Here is a 17,561-nt window from a genome sequence, read left to right on the forward strand (position 1 = left end):
CACGGCTTGAACTATCTTGCTTTGCATGTAATCAGTCTATCTCATATATTAGTTTCCCTTTTAAGTTGCATTACTGAAATAAATGAACTTTGGCACGATATTCTAATTTTTCAAGTTTCACCTGTATAATCTAATAAAATATTACAAACTAGAAAAAAATAAAAAAGTACCAGTTTTAATTTCTTTGGTGGGTGTTCCTTTGCTGAATCACTTTCCCTTTGCACTGACAAATGTATGATGAATTTTTCCATGTTTATTAATATGCACCACTACCAACTAGTTCAGGGGTCTTCAAACTTGGCACTTTTAAGACTTGTGGACTTCAGCTCCCAGAATTCCTCAGCCCTCATGGCTGGTTGAGGAATTCTGGGAGTTGAGGTCCAAAGGTCTTAAAGTTGCTAAGTTTGTAAACTCCTGAGCTAGCTCTCCCTTCTGAGCTCTTCCACAGTGTAGTAAGAATGCACCCCTCCAATCCCTTCCCTGTACCCTTAAAGACACAGGAAGCAAGTGCAAAGCAAAGCAAGAAACAAAGCAAGAAACACAAGCTGCCTCAGGCTCACGTGTCACAATGTTACAATCCTAAACTGAAAGGCTCTGGCAATTGCAAAAAGCTTTAGCTTTAAATTAAGTTTAAGTTTAAGTTTATTGAATTTATATACCGCCCTTTTCCCATAGGACTCAGGGCGGTTTACAAAGTATTTAAAAACATCAATACAATACAAGAGTTAAAAACAGTTAAAATAATTAAATTTGATCCCTGAGGGGAAAAAAACACCTCTCAGCCTAGGCCAGAAAGCTCAAAGAGCCAGGTCTTCAGGTCCCGGTGGAATGACCGAAGGTCGGGGGCAGTCCTAAGCTCCACGGGCAGCTGGTTCCACAGGGCAGGCGCGCCCACTGAGAAGGCCCTCCCCCTGGGTGTTATCCGCCGGCAGTCTTTTACAGGCGGCACCCTGAGAAGGCCCTCCAAGTGGGAGCGCACAGGACGAAGGGAACTTGATGCCGTTTACCTTTAAAGAAAACTTTCTAAAAGCCATAGACAGACTCAATTACAGGGCGTAAAACTAATTACATTTGTTTAAAGGGATTAAACCTTCCCTGTTGTCTTTTTTCCCCTTTCCTGCCCAAACCACCTCCTTTTATAGCCTGTCCTTTGCTTCCCCCCCTTTTTTTTCTTCAGTTCACCTCCAGCTGAGCTGAAGCACCAATCAGCTGCAGCCAATTAGCTGGAGCCCTGCAGGCTCCTGGGGTTTCTGCTAAGCTCAGACAGTCCTGCAGTTGCAGCTGCTTCTCCCTCAGGCTTGTCTTGCTTCGGCTCATTCCCCTCCCGCTACACTTGGCTAGCAGTCGTGTACCACCTGCCACGTGGCAATGTACCACAAGCGGTATGCATACCACTGATTGAAAAGCCCTAAGACCACTCCCACCCGCCCAGACAGGCAAGACACCAGAATATAAACAGACAGCAAACAGCACTCCTTACTAGCACTGAAGATGTTACCTAGTTAGGGTAATGAAACGTTCGCAAGAAAACAAGCAAGCTCAGAGAGCATCAAGGACCCCACAATTGATACAACTATCACATGCTTTATTTTGGATTGTCCTAAGGGACGATCTGGGCAACAAGAGTGATAATGGAATAAATACACCTCATTTAGCAATTTCATATGTAAAAACAGATTGGCTAAATGCACAGAGAAATATATATGGATATATTATACTAAGTATGTTTTTGATCAAAGTCTAGAAAGTCAGAGAAGTTGGAGAAGCAATACCAATTTTTATCAGTATTCATGTTTGTATACCATAGAAAAGCTTGTTTTTATGTATTTGCCTCCTTATACTGGTTATTTCTGAAACAAGCTTTCTGGGAGACATGGGGAAGAAAAATAGTATGAAAACTATTAATTAAAATATTTATATTTTGCCTTTTAACTTCAGCAGAGGTCTAAAGTGGCTTATTGAACTTGAATTGAAATAATATAAGCTGACTCAGGAATTCTGGGAGTTGAAGTCCGTGAGTCATAAAAGAGCCGAGGTTGCCTACCCTTGAGCTAGAACAAAACAAAGCACAAAACAAAACTAATGAAGTTGATAATGGGACCGAGTAGAGCTGCTGCAGTTGCTGTTGATGAAGAGGCTCTTAGAAAAAAAATAAGCTGCATTAAATTTAATCATATATTAAAAATTTCCAGTTTTTGAAGCAACATATTTCTTGCTTTGTCGTATATTTCTACTCTTGCATGAATGGGTTTATATTTGAATCCTTTCATTAATAAATGCTATGAGATCTAATGAATAAGAACTAAAACCTTCAAGCTCATCAAGCATCAGTAATAAGAAGCAAGCTCATTAATATTGTATTCTTTTTTCCACTAAATTATATGAATTGCCTTTTCCTTTAGATTTTACTTTTTAAAATAGTTCAGGGTTTTTCACCTCAATTTAAGAAAACTGATAAAACAACCAGTCTATTTAATTATGCAGCAGAAGTTAGCTTTTTTGAATTAAATATGTGGAAAAGATACTCAAGAATAATATATTCCACTCAACTTCCAGGAAAAAACCTGTCATATCATTAAAATCCTTTAATGCCTTTTAGTTTTTCAAATAATTCTAAGGATTAAAATAGTTTCCTGTCTCTTTCATTGTTTTGTAGCTTGTTAATTTTATCATGCAACTAAAATCACAGATTTTAAAGCATGGAATCTGTAAACAACTTTCTGTTTGAGACAATTATCAGGAAGATCAAAGTGTAAGAAAGGAAAATTACTTCAGTGTTTTCAGTTTTTATTAACAGTACAAGTAATGGTAGGAATGAAATGAAATTTAAAATAAAGGCATCTTGAACAATATTAAGTTATGTGATATCCATTTAAATATTTTTAATCAATATAGTCAAAATCTTCTGGTATACTAAATGTTTTGTCAATTTTGTTGTCTTCAAATCCAAACTTCCGTTTAGCCCAAGATTTCACAGCAAATATATTATCTGTAAATAAAATAGATGAAAAATAATGGATGTTAGGGCTTCAAGTGTTTATAATGATAATCATAGTAAAAGACCCTTAGTGTTTAAAGTTAATTAACATATCTACAAATTGTCATCCAGAGGCCCCTCCTCAGAGATAAATCACCTTTTTGGCTGCAACATCCAACAGTGATTATTTTGTAATTTCCAATTCTCATGTAGAGATGAGGATGCTGGTGATGACCTATAAAGCCCTAAATGGCTTGGGTCCGGGATATCTGAGGGAACACCTGCTGCCAGCATCAAGTTCCCTTCGTCCAGTGCGCTCGTAGAGGGAGGGTCTTCTCAGGGTGCCGGCGGTAAAAGATTGCCGGCGGATAACACCCAGGGAGAGGGCCTTTTCTGTGGGTGCGTCTGCCCTCTGGAACCAGCTGCCTGTGGAGCTTAGGACTGCCCCTGACCTACGCTCATTCCGCCGGGACCTGAAGACTTGGCTCTTTGAGCTCTCTGACCCAGGCTGAGAATTTTAACTGGGGTTTTATTTTCAGGGATAATTTAATCTTTTAATTCTCTTTTAACTTTGTATTTTATATTGATGTGATTTTAAAATGCCCTGTAAACCGCCCTGAGTCCTTTGGGAAAGGGCGGTATATAAATCTAATAAAATCTAAAAAATCTAAATAAAAACTACACTGAAATCCCTTTCCTGTATGAGACATTTCAGTAGTAATAGTTTTCCAAAAAGCAATTGATTGCACCATAGGCACAGGGCAAATAGTTCAGTTCTTAGAACTTGATATATACACTTAGTAACTGAGGAGTTATATGTGTTTGAAAAGTCACATGTCTCTGGAGGTTTCTATACTGGTAGGCACCAGTTTTTCCTCTGTTTCTTTAAATTCTATCTAGATTTTAACCAAAATTGTTTACTTCCCATTTGATTCAGGAATTTTAAAAAAGAAACCAATCCTTCCCGCCTCTCTACACTGAAGCAGAAGACTGAAATATTTCCCTACAACTCAATAGAATAAAATTACGATAGTTTCTAGACTTTATGATGCTAACCTTGATTTCATTTTCCTGTTGATTTAAGTGTCACAGTATTTCCTAAATAGCATCTTGCATCCAGTTTAGTATCAAACAGATACAAAAATTATAAAACTGATGGTATTGTAACTTTGAAAGAATTGTACCTAATGAAGCATGATTGTTCAAAAAACTTGTCAATAAAGTTAGAGGGAAAGATTTTTGAGAAAAACTAATACTATAAGGATAGGTGTTCATACTGTATATGACATATAACATATTTAGCACACAGTTTTCTCCAATTTAGTATGTTAATTTTATAACAGGAGCTGCCCACATGGCAATTGATACTAAACTGTTACAAAGAGATAAAAAATCACAAGGAAAGAAATCAAGTATTCAATTTGCTTGAAAACACTTAATATGCTATTCTTTTATCCTTCAGTTATTAGCAAACAACTGAAATAGCAAATTCAAAAGAATAAATTCACAAAACAGTGAAAATATTTTTAAAATTAAAAAAACCCATTAAAACAAAGTCTTGAAAAAATAAAAGCAACTTTCCAAATGCAATCCTAAATACAAGTAGTCCTCAACTTAAAATAGTTCATTTAGTGTCTGTTCCAAGTTACATAACAGTTGAAGCATCCCTATGATTACATGATCAAAATTCAGATGCTTAGCAACTGACTCATATTTATGATGGTTGCACAGTGTTCCCAGGGTCATATGATCATCTTTTGACAAGGAAGGTCAATGCGGAAGAAAGATTTACTTAACAACTGTTACTAACTGAACAGCTGCAATGATTCACTTAACAACTGTGGCAAGAAAGGTTGTAAAATGGGGCAAAACTCACTTAGCAACAGAAATTTGGGGATCAATTGTGATCGTAAGTCAAAGACTACTTGGTAGATGGCAGCTCTATAATCAAAGAAGGACTTTCTCAGCTGGCCCCTTCTAAACTTTTGAGGAAGAATCTCTAAAAACTATTTCAATGAACTAGCAATTACATATAAAAAACAATTTTTTATTTAATTATTTGCACTTTTATTGATTCATTTTAGGTAACATATGCAAATTACTTCTCAGTGATAAAATTGATGTTGAAACATGATTATGTACTAATTATTTTGAACATGTTTACACATGACTGTTCCTGGAAAATTGTCCCAATGTGGAATATGATGTAATGTGATGAAATTGTAATTACAACGTAAAATCATATACCATTCATATCATTATTCACAATAATCTGACAATGAGCAAATCAATTTATTGTCAGCTGCTCTGTAGGATTACCATGATTCATATACTACTGTGCACTCTAATTTAAAACCCCAAGTAATTTCAGATTAATTTAAACACACATTTTACTGCTTTTTATTCAGATACATGATTAGTTTACACCATTATTCATTATTTGCAGATTAGTTGAAGCTTGTCATTCAGTGTGCATGATTGTGTATCTTAGCATCCAAACAATAACAGAAGTGATACCTAGCAAAAACTGAGTCTATATCTAACAATGAACAAAAACATTGAAATGTTTGAATCAGAAATCACAAAAATTATATTTATGTTTGCATTTATGACCAATAGCAAACTTTACCAGTAATAGTTATTTTATGAGTTTTCAGCAATCTGTTGCCTGGCAAATAAGTCAGTTCTATGTAAAAAAAATAGTAATTAAAATCTTAAATTAAAAATTGTTTTTCCCATGTATTTATTTTTGTTCACAGAAGAATGTGTAAAATAATGTAATGCAGACATACCAGTCCATCTGTTGGCTGCTTCCTTAGCTATTTTATTTCCTTGACCTAAAAAGAAAAAGAAATAAAATTTTATAGAAGCAATTCTTTAGATCAATAACTGAACAGATTCAAAAGAATAAAACTATATTTTCCAACTTATTATACATTTTAAATAACTTGAAAATGTTTTACTGTTCTTTTGAAGTTAATATTCAACCAATTCTCAAAGATTAGTGAAGTTACATCAAAGTGAAATTATATGCTGAAGTAATGGCTTCTACTAGTTACAACGGAAATTTTTTGACATATCTTGCTGTACTATAGGAAAATAAGAATCCTTTAGTGCTTCACTGAATTAGAAGAAGCTATGCTCTAAGAAGAAACACTTAAACACAAAAATTTTAAAAGGGTATCTGAATTCTGTGATGCATAATAAATAATGCTTTTATTACTACTTTTCATCAAAACAAAACATTGACGAATTACAGAATCTTGTAAAATCCCTTGCTCATTTGTTATAAATTACTGGGGCAACTTCTTAATTTTTTTTTAAATTCCATTTATATCCCGCCCTTCTCCAAAGACTCAGGGTGGCTTACAAGCTTAGCAGTAGCCTTCATTCTATGTATATGCCTGCTTATTAGGGCTTTCACACACACACCCCAAGCGGCATTATTACAAAGTCAGCTTAATTGCCCCCAACAATCTGGCTCCTCATTTTACCTACCTCGGAAGGATGGAAGGCTGAGTCAACCTTGAGCCTGGTGGGATGCGAACCTGCACTAATTGCAGGCAGCTGGTGTTACTTAAGGAGGCATTAGCCCACTACTCCACCAAGGCTCTTAATGTTCCAGTTCATATATTCTCATTATTCAAATTCCTCTGCTATGGGAGAATTTATGAAATGGGAATTGGCAGCTAGTAAAGTTCATAAGTGTATGCTGAAAAAGCTTCTGTATACAAAGTTCTACACCAGACATGTCAAACACAAGGCCCAGGGGCCGGATCCGGCCCACGAAGCCATCCTGGAAACAGTGAGGGAACGGCCCCCACTGCCTTGGCCCTGGCCCAGAGACCCTCCTCCTGCCAGAGACCCTCAGATCTGTCCCACTCCTGCCCAGGCCCCCATAGGCACCCTTGATGCGAATGATGTAGAGCTGGCCATGCCCACCCAGTAGGCCATATGCACTCTAGCCATGCCCACCCAGTAGGCCACGCCCACCCAGGCCATACCCACCCGGCCCCCTGAGGGCAACTGCAATGCTGATGTGGCCCTCAATGAAATTGAGTTTGACACCCCTGTTCTACACCAATGTGTTTGATTGCTTATAGAAACAGACTACACTGCTAAACACCTAAAATATATACATCCATTTTATGAGACTATTTAATCACATACCAAAATAATACAGAAATATTTCTAGGCTAGCCTATGATCACTCAAAAGATTGTGGGAAAGGGGCTATTGGGACACATGGAAACTACTCTTATAGCAAATAAGATTTTAATGCCGCTTGGGGGGGGGGGGCGAAAGCCCTAATAAGCAGGCATATACATAGAATGAAGGCTACTGCTAAGCTTGTAAGCCGCCCTGAGTCTTCGGAGAAGGGCGGGATATAAATGGAATTAAAATAAATAAATAAAATAAATTTTCTGAATTGCATACTACAGCAGGCTTCCATAGTGAGATCCTGAAATTATTTATAGTTCTCACATCCACATATAGCCCTGGTTTGTCAGTACCTGTCCAGCACTTTAATGGTAATGGTCAATGTACAAGTTTGTCTCTAGGAATGAGAAAAATTAATGCAACATAAAATGTTTTCTTGTTATAAATTTACACTATTAGCAAGACTTAATTTGCAAAATGAACTGTTAAATATGTGGCAGGATAAGTGCCCAACTCTAAATCCTATAACATAAAGAACTATTTTATTTAAAACTTGCAGATGAGATCATACATCTGCTTTAAAAAAAAGTGCAAGTATTTAGAAAAGCTTCCATATTTTTGACTTTGACTATAAAACAAAAACATTTTTAAAATGAAACATAGTATGCTAAACAATTCAGTAAATAAACATATAACTTCAGATTAAAAAATATAATAATAAATTTAAAATAAACTAAAGGAAGGAAGGAAAAAGAAAAGAAAAAAGGATCCTGTAAATTACATTACAAAGACAGGTTCTCATCTAAAATATATGTATTCCCTGAAATGATAAAATGAATCATGAATAAAATTATGATTTCACTGGAGATACCATAGGACCAAAAATAAATATCTCACTTACTTTTAATAATCATATTTTAATCAAAATATCAAATAAATTAATGATAAAACTTTACAATTTTATAAATCTGTTTTATTGGAAATAAGCAAAAATACTTAAAATTGGAAACACTATTTGTAATAGGATCTACTTGCTTGCTTTTACATAATTTCTAAAATTTGGGTCCCATTTTGTACGTAACTATTCTTATTCACTGAAATCAAAGAAGAAAAAAAGAGAAGTAAAAAACCTGCTTCAAAATGCTGCAGCTTGCAAAAAAGCTGGCAGGCAATAAACTTTTTTCATTCTTTACTCCCATGCAGACAGAGTGTGATAACAACCACAGCCCATTTTCTCTTTCCTTTCTAGCCTAGTATTTGAGTGCCTTGGCATTCTTGCAACTTTTTCCTTCTTCATAGTCCTTTTCCCTTGCTCTCTATTGCAACTCTATCTGTAAAAAAATGGTCATACAGTCCAGGCGGATCTGCAACCCTCATGTTAAGAAATCCTCTTAGACAGTAAAAACAGAAATTCAAAAAGTTTTATTGTATTAAGATGTTCCTCCTTGTTCCTCTGAAAAATATTGATAGACAATAAATAAAATTGCTGCAAATCAGTTGTAGATTTTCCCTGCAAATATTTTATATTTTTAGCCAGACCCCAGACCTCTAAAATCTACAGTTCTAAGACAAACATAGGCATCTTGAATAAATAGTGATTTGTTGTTGTTAGTTGCGAAGTCGTGTCCGACCCATCGCGACCCTATGGACAATGTTCCTCCAGGCCTTCCTGTCCTCTACCATCTTCTGGAGTCCATTTAAGCTCATGCCTACTGCTTCAGTGACTCCATCCAGCCACCTCATTCTCTGTCGTCCCCTTCTTCTATTGCCCTCAATCTTTCCCAGCATTAAGCTCTTCTCCAGTGAGTCCTTCCTTCTCATTAGGTGGCCAAAGTATTTGAGTTTTAGCTTCAGGATCTGGCCTTCTAAAGAGCAGTCAGGGTTGATCTCCTCTAGGACTGACCGGTTTGATCGCCTTGCAGTCCAAGGGACTCGCAGGAGTCTTCTCCAGCACCATAATTCAAAGGCCTCAATTCTTTGGCGCTCAGCCTTTCGTATGGTCCAGCTTTCACTGCCATACATTGCAACTGGGAAGACCATAGCCTTGACTATACGCACTTTTGTTGACAGGGTGATGTCTCTGCTTTTTAGTGTGCTGTCTAGATTTGCCATGGCTTTCCTCCCCAGGAGCAAGCGTCTTTTAATTTCTTGGCTACAGTCCCCATCTGCAGTGATCTTGGAGCCGAGGAAAATAAAATCTGTCACTACCTCCATTTCTTCCCCATCTATTTGCCAGGAATTGAGAGGGCCGGATGCCATGATCTTGGTTTTCTTAATGTTTAGTTTCAACCCAAGTTTTGCACTCTCCTTCTTCACTCGCAACAAGAGGCTCTTTAGTTCCTCTTCACTTTCTGCCATTAGAGTGGTATCATCTGCATATCTTAGGTTGTTGATGTTTCTTCCGGCAATCTTAATTCCAACTTTTGATTCATCTAGCCCTGCCTTTCTCATGATGTGCTCTGCATATAAGTTAAATAGGCAAGGCGACAGTATACAGCCTTGCCGGACTCCTTTCCCAATTTTGAACCAATCAGTGGTTCCGTGTCCAGTTCTCACTGTTGCTTCTTGGCCCACATATAGGTTTCTCAAGAGACAAATAAGATGGTCTGGTATGCCCATCTCTTTAAGGACTTGCCACAGTTTGTTATGATCCACACAATCAAAGGCTTTAGCATAGTCAATGAAGCAGAAGTAGATGTTTTTCTGGAACTCTCTAGCTTTCTCCATGATCCAGCGTATGTTAGCAATTTGATCTCTAGTTCCTCTGCCTCTTCGAAATCCTGCCTGTACTTCTGGTAGTTCTCGATCCACATACTGCTGGAGTCTAGCTTGTAGAATTTTAAGCATAACTTTACTAGCATGAGAAATGAGTGCAATGGTGCGATAGTTTGAACATTCTTTGGCACTGCCTTTCTTTGGAATTGGAATGTAAACTGATCTTTTCCAGTCCTGTGGCCACTGTTGAGTTTTCCAAATTTGCTGGCAAATTGAGTGTAGCACTTTTACTGCATCGTCTTTTAAGATTTTGAATAGCTCAGCTGGAATACTGTCACCTCCACTAGCTTTGTTGTTGCTCAGCTTTTCTAAGGCCCACTTCACTTCACATTCTAGGATGTCTGGCTCGAGGTCAGTGACCACCTCATTGTGATTATCAAGGACGTTAAGCTCATTCTTGTATAGTTCTTCTGTGTAATTTTGCCACCTCTTCTTAATCTCTTCTGCCTCTGTTAGGTCCCTGCCATTTTGGTCCTTTATCATGCCCATTTTTGCATGAAACGTTCCCTTCATCTCTCCAATTTTCTTGAAAAGATCTCTGGTCCTCCCTATTCTATTGTTTTCTTCTATTTCTTTGCATTGTTCATTTAAGAAGGCATCCTTATCTCTTCTAGCTATTCTTTGGAATTCTGCATTTAATTGGGCATATCTTTCTTTTTCTCCCTTGCCTTTTGCTTCCCTCCTTTCCTCAGCTATTTGCAAAGCTTCCTCAGACAGCCATTTTGCTTTCTTGCATTTCTTTTTCTTTGGGATGGTTTTGGTTGCTACCTGTTGTACAATGTCGCGAACCTCTGTCCATAGTTCTTCAGGCACTCTGTCTATCAGATCTAATTCTTTAAATCTATTTGTCACCTCTACTGTATATTCAACAGGGATATGATTTAATTCATACCTGACTGGCCTAGCGCTTTTCCCTACTTTCTTTAATTTAAGCCTAAACTTTGCAACAAGAAGCTCATGGTCTGAGCCACAGTCAGCTCCTGTTCTTGTTTTTACTGACTGTATAGAGCTTCTCCATCTTTGGCTGCAGAGCATATAGTCAATCTGATTTCTGTGTTGACCGTCTGGTGATGTCCATAGTGATACATCCAAATTAATGTTAACTATTTTACCAGTGTTGGCCCAAAATAGGATTACAGACTAAAACCAAACTCTGAGTAAGTTCCAACTCCTGAGTTAATTTTAACCATCCTGTATAAAACCTATCTGAAGCTTCCAATGTACATGAAACAAAATTTTGTTTTAAAGCACCACTCCATTGGTTTACAAAGATAGAACACTCAATTTTTTATTGCAGAAGTCACATAAATAACTTGCAGCAATTTCATCAACTTTGTATGACAGTTATTTGCTTAAGTGTTATTAAGATACCCTTCTTGCTCTCAGGCCATGGAGATATATTAAAAAATTCTTCAGGACATGTCATCACATGGACTTTCTATCTCTGTTCCGATTCTGTTCCAATGAGGCACGTTAAAGCTAAATGAAGTTGATCTGACAGCAAATGGAGTTTTCTGCCAGAAAATGCAATACAATCCCGTTCTTATCCATACTCTGAGGGAAACCAGTAGGTTTCCAGATGCTCTTATGCAGGACCACTCATTCTCTAGCCATGAGGCTCTGAGGCTCTATTATCCCTTGTGCTTTTCTGCTAGAGAGAGCCCACCCAAGCAACTGGAAAAGCTCTGTGCTTGCTACAGAACAGAAAAAAATAGTGGGAGCAGAAAAACTAGAAGCCTCCGTAGAATAGAAAACCTCCTAAAGAGATAGGCACCCTTTATCCTCCCTCCTTCTGTTCCTTGCACTTGCTCTTATCTCTGAATTTACAAGCAGCAGTCACCTACAAGTGAGGGTAGCAGTTTTGGAAGCACATCAAGAAGTATATTGTGTGTGTGGGGGGGGGGAGCAGATTTAAAAGGAGCAGGCCTTCCCCTACCTCAGGGACACAGGTAGTCCTCAAGTTACAAAGGCAATTGGGACTGGACTTTCCAACAGGAAGTGTTGTGGTTGTAACGTGTGATGTCACGTGACTGCATTGCTTAGTGACAATAATCTCGGTAGTCCTTGTTGCCATAATTAAGCAGAGTTTGCAGGTCCTTAAGTCAGGACCTCATGTGACCATGACTTGTGACCTTGGAAGACTGCTCTCTTACAACAAGCAGTCAATGGGGAAGCCAGCATGAAGTCACAGGCCCTGGGCAGCTTGCAAGCAGGCCAGCAGATGGATGAGTGCTAATGAGTGCAGCCCCAAAGGAAAGGGCTGTTGTAGTGCTGTGCAAATATTGGGCAAACAGGCATGTTCTACAGATTGCAGGCAGGGAGTGTGCACATGCAACTAATCTTGTACTCTGTAGTGGGCTCCTTAGGAAAAAATATTACAGAAGCAAGTTATTGGAGCAACTTGCAACCTTCCCTTCCAGCTTCCCCATTGACTTGGATCAGGTGACCATACAATGCTGCAACCACGTAGGTGCCTGAATCACAATCACGTTATTGAAAGGATGATGTGACACTTGGAACTTTGAGCTTTGGTCATAAGAACCATTCATTCGGTGCCACTGAAAGAGTAATTGTTAATTGTAGGTGTTAATTCCACAAAAACATATAACCAAGGTAAACACAGCAAGAAAAGAGAAGTATGAAGGATCAACTGCAGATATAATACAAATATAGTTCCAGTTATAAATTTCTGGAAAGAAAATAAAATAACTTTACATTATTCATTCAAAATTCTTCCAGTAGTTTTTCCACTGCCAACATATTTCTTAGAAACAGCACTCAATAGAGAAAAATAGTTTGTGGGAAGGCAATTAACAAGAGAAAATTTATGCCATACTGGTGCTGTATTTGAGAACATACTCTATCTTTAGGTATTAATATTGGATTTATTATAATCAAAAGGGGAAAGGGGAAGAACAGAAAAAGAGATCTAAATGCATTAGACCATCAACCTTTTTTTAAATGAAGTTGTCATTTTAGAAAGTGTGGAGTATCATGAAATAACAAATTATTACTTTAATAAAAAATATAAGTATAATTTGAATTTTCATTGAGAATATACTGGCAATGTAGTGAAATAACGAAAAAGGAAAAAGAAAAAACTTTTGACCGGGAAAAACATCAAGCATAAATAGCTGAATTTACAAAACAAGAAGTAGCTTGGACCAGTATGAGTTGTCAGCTTGCAAATATCCACCAATAAGCAAATTTTGTAGTCTCTTTTTCAGCTAACAATAGCCAAAATACCCTGAAATACTTTCAACTTAGTTATCAAATAACACCATATGTGATAAATCCTCCCCCACCATTAAAGAAAACATTTCTGTAAGGCTACTCTATCTTTGGCTTGGATTCATTTATTCCAGTACCTTCTAAAATTATAATTGATGCCCTGCAGTTGCAGCCAGGTACTTTTCTGAAAGAATAATTCTTTGTATTTAACTAATGAGACAACTACTGTAAAAGCAATGACTGTTCTCTAGGTCATTAGAACAGTAACCTATTGTAGGCAAAACCTATTCAAATGCTGACAATAAAAAGTAGTGAATTCTAAAGTACAATAATTTTTATTTTTAAGATATACATTTGCTTCGATAACAGAAATTGGAAAATTGAACTTAAAAGGGTGAATCCAAAATTAGTGAAGTATTATAAAATAGAAATCCATTCATTTTAAAGACACACACATCCCATTTAAAATAAGGCTGATTTATACCAATTAATATGCTATTTATAAGTATACATTTTATAATTAGTGCAGTATGGGGCTTTCTGACCTATAATGCAGGAACCTACCAAGACGGTTTTAGCATAACTGCTGCATATATGCTTCTCTGTGTTCTGCAAGTATTATGTTTTGCTATAACACTATAGAGGTAATCCTCGACTTATGATCCCAATTAAGCCCAACATTTATGTTGCTAAGTGAAACATTTGTTAAGTGAGTTTTGCTCCATTTTACGACCTTTCTTGCCACACTTGTTAAGTGAATCATTACAGTTGTTAAGTTAGTCACATTGTTAATTGAATCTGGCTTCCCCATTGACTTTGCTAGTCAGAAGGTTGCAAAAGCTGATCACATGACCCTAGGACACTGCAACCGTCATAAATATGAACCAGTTGCCAAACATCCGAATTTTGTTGATGTGACTATGGGGATGCCACAATAGTAATAAGTGTGAAAAACAGTCATGTCACTTTTTTCAGTGTTGTAACTTTGAATAGTCACCAAATGAACTGTTGTAAGTCGAGGATTACCTGTATATAGCTTGTGAAACCTTAATAAAATGCAGAATTTGACTAGATAATAAAATTCAAAGCTGGACGCATACTAACAAAAAAGGCGCCTGTATTTGTAAAATGTAAATTAAATTAAGTCTACATCTATCTGGAATTTCAGAATTCAGAAATCAGAATTTCAAAGAAGTTAACTGGAGTCAAAACTAAATAACGAGCAAATTAGGACATGAAAGTGATACTATTTTATCAGTCAAGAGTAAAGAATTAATTCTTTATAAATGTAAAAGGAAAAAAATGGAAAATTTGATTTACTTAAATGCTGACTTGACAAAGGTAATATAAACCTGCACACTGGCTGAATTAATAGTTCGTGGTAAAGAAGTGGAAAGCAGTAATTTTGTTGGGTTTTTTTTATTTCAGAATATATTATGGAATTATGGAACCCCTAATCCCCAGGGTGATTTGGCAGCCTTCTCTTTTAGCCTTTCAGAAGACCATCAAGACCTGGCTTTTTACCCAGTTGCCAGGATAGAATCAGGATATAATTACTGGGTTTTATTGTTGTTATGAACTGTCAAGAGTAGTGTTCAAAATGTATACATGTATGCTAACTTTTAATATTTCTTGCTCTGAACCATAAAGGCGGATGTGACTTTGCTTATGCATTTTCTCAATTTAAGAGAAATCCATAATACATGTTGTGGCAAGAAAACCTAGACCAGGGGTGTCAAATTCGCAACGTCACATGACATGACTTTTTTCCCATTGCCGGCAATGGGGTGGGCATGGTTTTGGCGTGATGCATCTGGCCTGCGGGCCGGCACTTTGACACCCCTGACCTAGACAGTTGCAATATCCCTGTCCCAAACTCTCCAAAGGTCATCAGCAAATGAAACCAATCCCATCTTTGTGCTATACACTGGCCTGAACCTAGAATGAAAAGGGCTCAAATAATTTGCTTCATCCATGGCTCTCTGAAGCTGGGAATTACCCCTTAATCAATCTTTCCAAATGGTTGGAGGCTGAACAAAAGTTGTCTAGGAAGGCTGCGTCAAGGAAGGTCTCTTGAGAAGGAGAAGCAACATCTCCTCCCTCAAGGCAAGAAGAATACCCCCTCCTACAAAAAGGAATTAGCCACCATTTGGACCAAGTCACATGCCACCTCCAGGAAGCTTTAACAAAGAGGGGCATAGGTCTAGAATACAAGTAACCAAGCTCACAGCTGCAATGACCCTATTCACTTCTTCAGAATAAATTGGCTCAAACTCCTCCCAGATAACAGGGTTCAGATGTGTTGTATTCACTTCCCAAAAAACCTGCCTAGCCAAAGTCCAACTTCAAATGAACTTGAGAGACTTTATCTGATAGATGCTGAGAATTTTTCTTCACAGTTAAAACAGATGGAATAGTTGCAAATATAGAGATGGTAATTGTAGAGAAGGCAAAGAAACCTAGAAAAGATCATACAAAATAAGGACATTTCAATCACAGCAAAGATCAGAATAATTAAAGCATAGTCTTTTTAATAGTAATGGGATTGTTGTGAAAACGTGACTGGGAAAGACTGAAAAACATACACCTTGGATTTATGGATCTGGAGATCATTAGAAAGAGTACCAGGGCCTGCAAAAGAAACAGTCAATCAGTTCTGGATCAAATAAAGGCTAATTGCTCCCTTGAGACAAGAATCAGCAAGAAGAAACTTAAATACTTGATGTGAATGCATGATGGATTAAAAAGAATTACTGTGCTTGGCAAGAAAAGCAAAAAGGAAAGTCAATGGATACAGTGGTTAGTAGTGATCAAATGAATCCTTGGAAAGTCCCTGAAAGAGCAATATAATTGTCATAAGAAGCTTGTGAACTTTTGCTCATAAGGTCACCATTTATCCTAAACAGTATATATCAACTGGAAATCTTGGTAGGCCTTCTGTTCTTTATTTTCCACATTTTTGCATGGTGTTATTAAGCTACATATAAAAGTTAAATCTTGAATAATTATCAGTATTTTTACGAGATGAACTGATGGTATCAGTTTAAACTTGAAACAAATGGCTAGCTCACAAATGATGAAAAGGCAGAATTTGCTTTCCGTTCTTTTTTTCCACTTTTGTAGTATATGCACCCCCTTCATGGATTACTGCCTTGTCGTGGCGAAGGGGCTTGCGTAATTCAATGAAGCTATGAGCTATGCCGTGCAGGGCCACCCAAGACGGACAGGTCATAGCAGAGAGTTCTGACAAAACGTGATCCACTGGAGAAGGAAATGGCAACCCACTCCAGTATCTTTGCCATGAAAACCCTATGGACAGTACCAAAAGGCAAAACGATATGACGCTGGAAGATGAGCCCCTCAGGTCGGAAGGCGTCCAATATGCTACTGGGGAAGAGCAGAGGGCTAGTACTAGTAGCGCCAGAAAGAATGAAGCGACTGGGTCAAAGCCGAAAGGACGCTCAGCTGTGGATATGTCTGGTGGTGAAAGGAAAGTCCGATGCTGTAAAGATTTTTTCTCCATAGGAACCTGGAATGTAAGATCCATGAATCAAGGAAAGCTGGACGTGGTCAAACAAGAGATGACAAGACTGAACATCGACATCTTAGGTATCAGCGAACTAAAATGGACAGGAATGGGTGAATTTAATTCAGATGACCATCAGGTATACTACTGCGGGCAAGAATCCCTCAGAAGAAATGGAGTAGCCTTCATAGTCAATAAAAGAGTAGGAAAATCAATACTGGGATACAATCCTCAAAATGACAGAATGATCTCAGTTCGAATCCAAGGCAAACCATTCAATATCACAGTAGTCCAAGTCTATGCCCCAACCACCAGTGCTGAAGAGGATGAAATTGACCGGTTCTATGAAGCCCTACAGCACCTTATAGAAGTAACACCAAAAAATGATGTCCTTATCATCATGGGGGATTGGAATGCTAAAGTAGGAAGCCAAAAGATAACTGGAATAACAGGCAAGTTTGGCCTTGGAGTACAAAATGAAGCAGGGCACAGGCTGATAGAATTTTGTCAAGAGAATACGATGGTCATAGCAAACACTCTTTTCCAACAACCCAAGAGACGGCTCTACACATGGACATCACCAGACGGTCAACACAGAAATCAGATTGACTATGTGCTATGCAGCCAAAGATGATACCACTCTAATGGCAGAAAGTGAAGAAGAACTAAAGAGCCTCTTGTTGCGGGTGAAGAAGGAGAGTGCAAAACTTGGGTTGAAACTTAACATTAAGAAAACCAAGATCATGGCATCTGGCCCTCTCAATTCCTGGGGAGGAAAGCCATGGCAAATCTAGACAGCACACTAAAAAGCAGAGACATCACCCTGTCAACAAAAGTGCGTATAGTCAAGGCTATGGTCTTCCCAGTTGCAATGTATGGCAGTGAAAGTTG

General features: G+C 37.7%; 1 protein-coding gene across 1 annotated transcript in view; it reads right to left on the minus strand.

Annotated features, from left to right (window-relative positions):
- Positions 1 to 2,730: 2,730 nt before the first annotated feature.
- Positions 2,731 to 17,561, minus strand: part of MND1 (meiotic nuclear divisions 1) — a 62,775-nt gene continuing 47,944 nt past the window's right edge. Inside the window, exons 7-8 of the mRNA XM_081332325.1 lie at positions 5,770 to 5,814; positions 2,731 to 2,989 (exon numbers count right to left, since the gene is read on the minus strand). Of these exons, the coding sequence (XP_081188451.1) occupies positions 2,883 to 2,989; positions 5,770 to 5,814 (152 nt within the window). The 3' untranslated portion in view covers positions 2,731 to 2,882. The remainder of the gene's footprint in view (positions 2,990 to 5,769; positions 5,815 to 17,561) is intronic.

Source organism: Vipera berus (genome assembly GCF_964194415.1).
Source record: "Vipera berus genome assembly, chromosome: 7".
NCBI lineage: Eukaryota > Metazoa > Chordata > Lepidosauria > Squamata > Viperidae > Vipera > Vipera berus.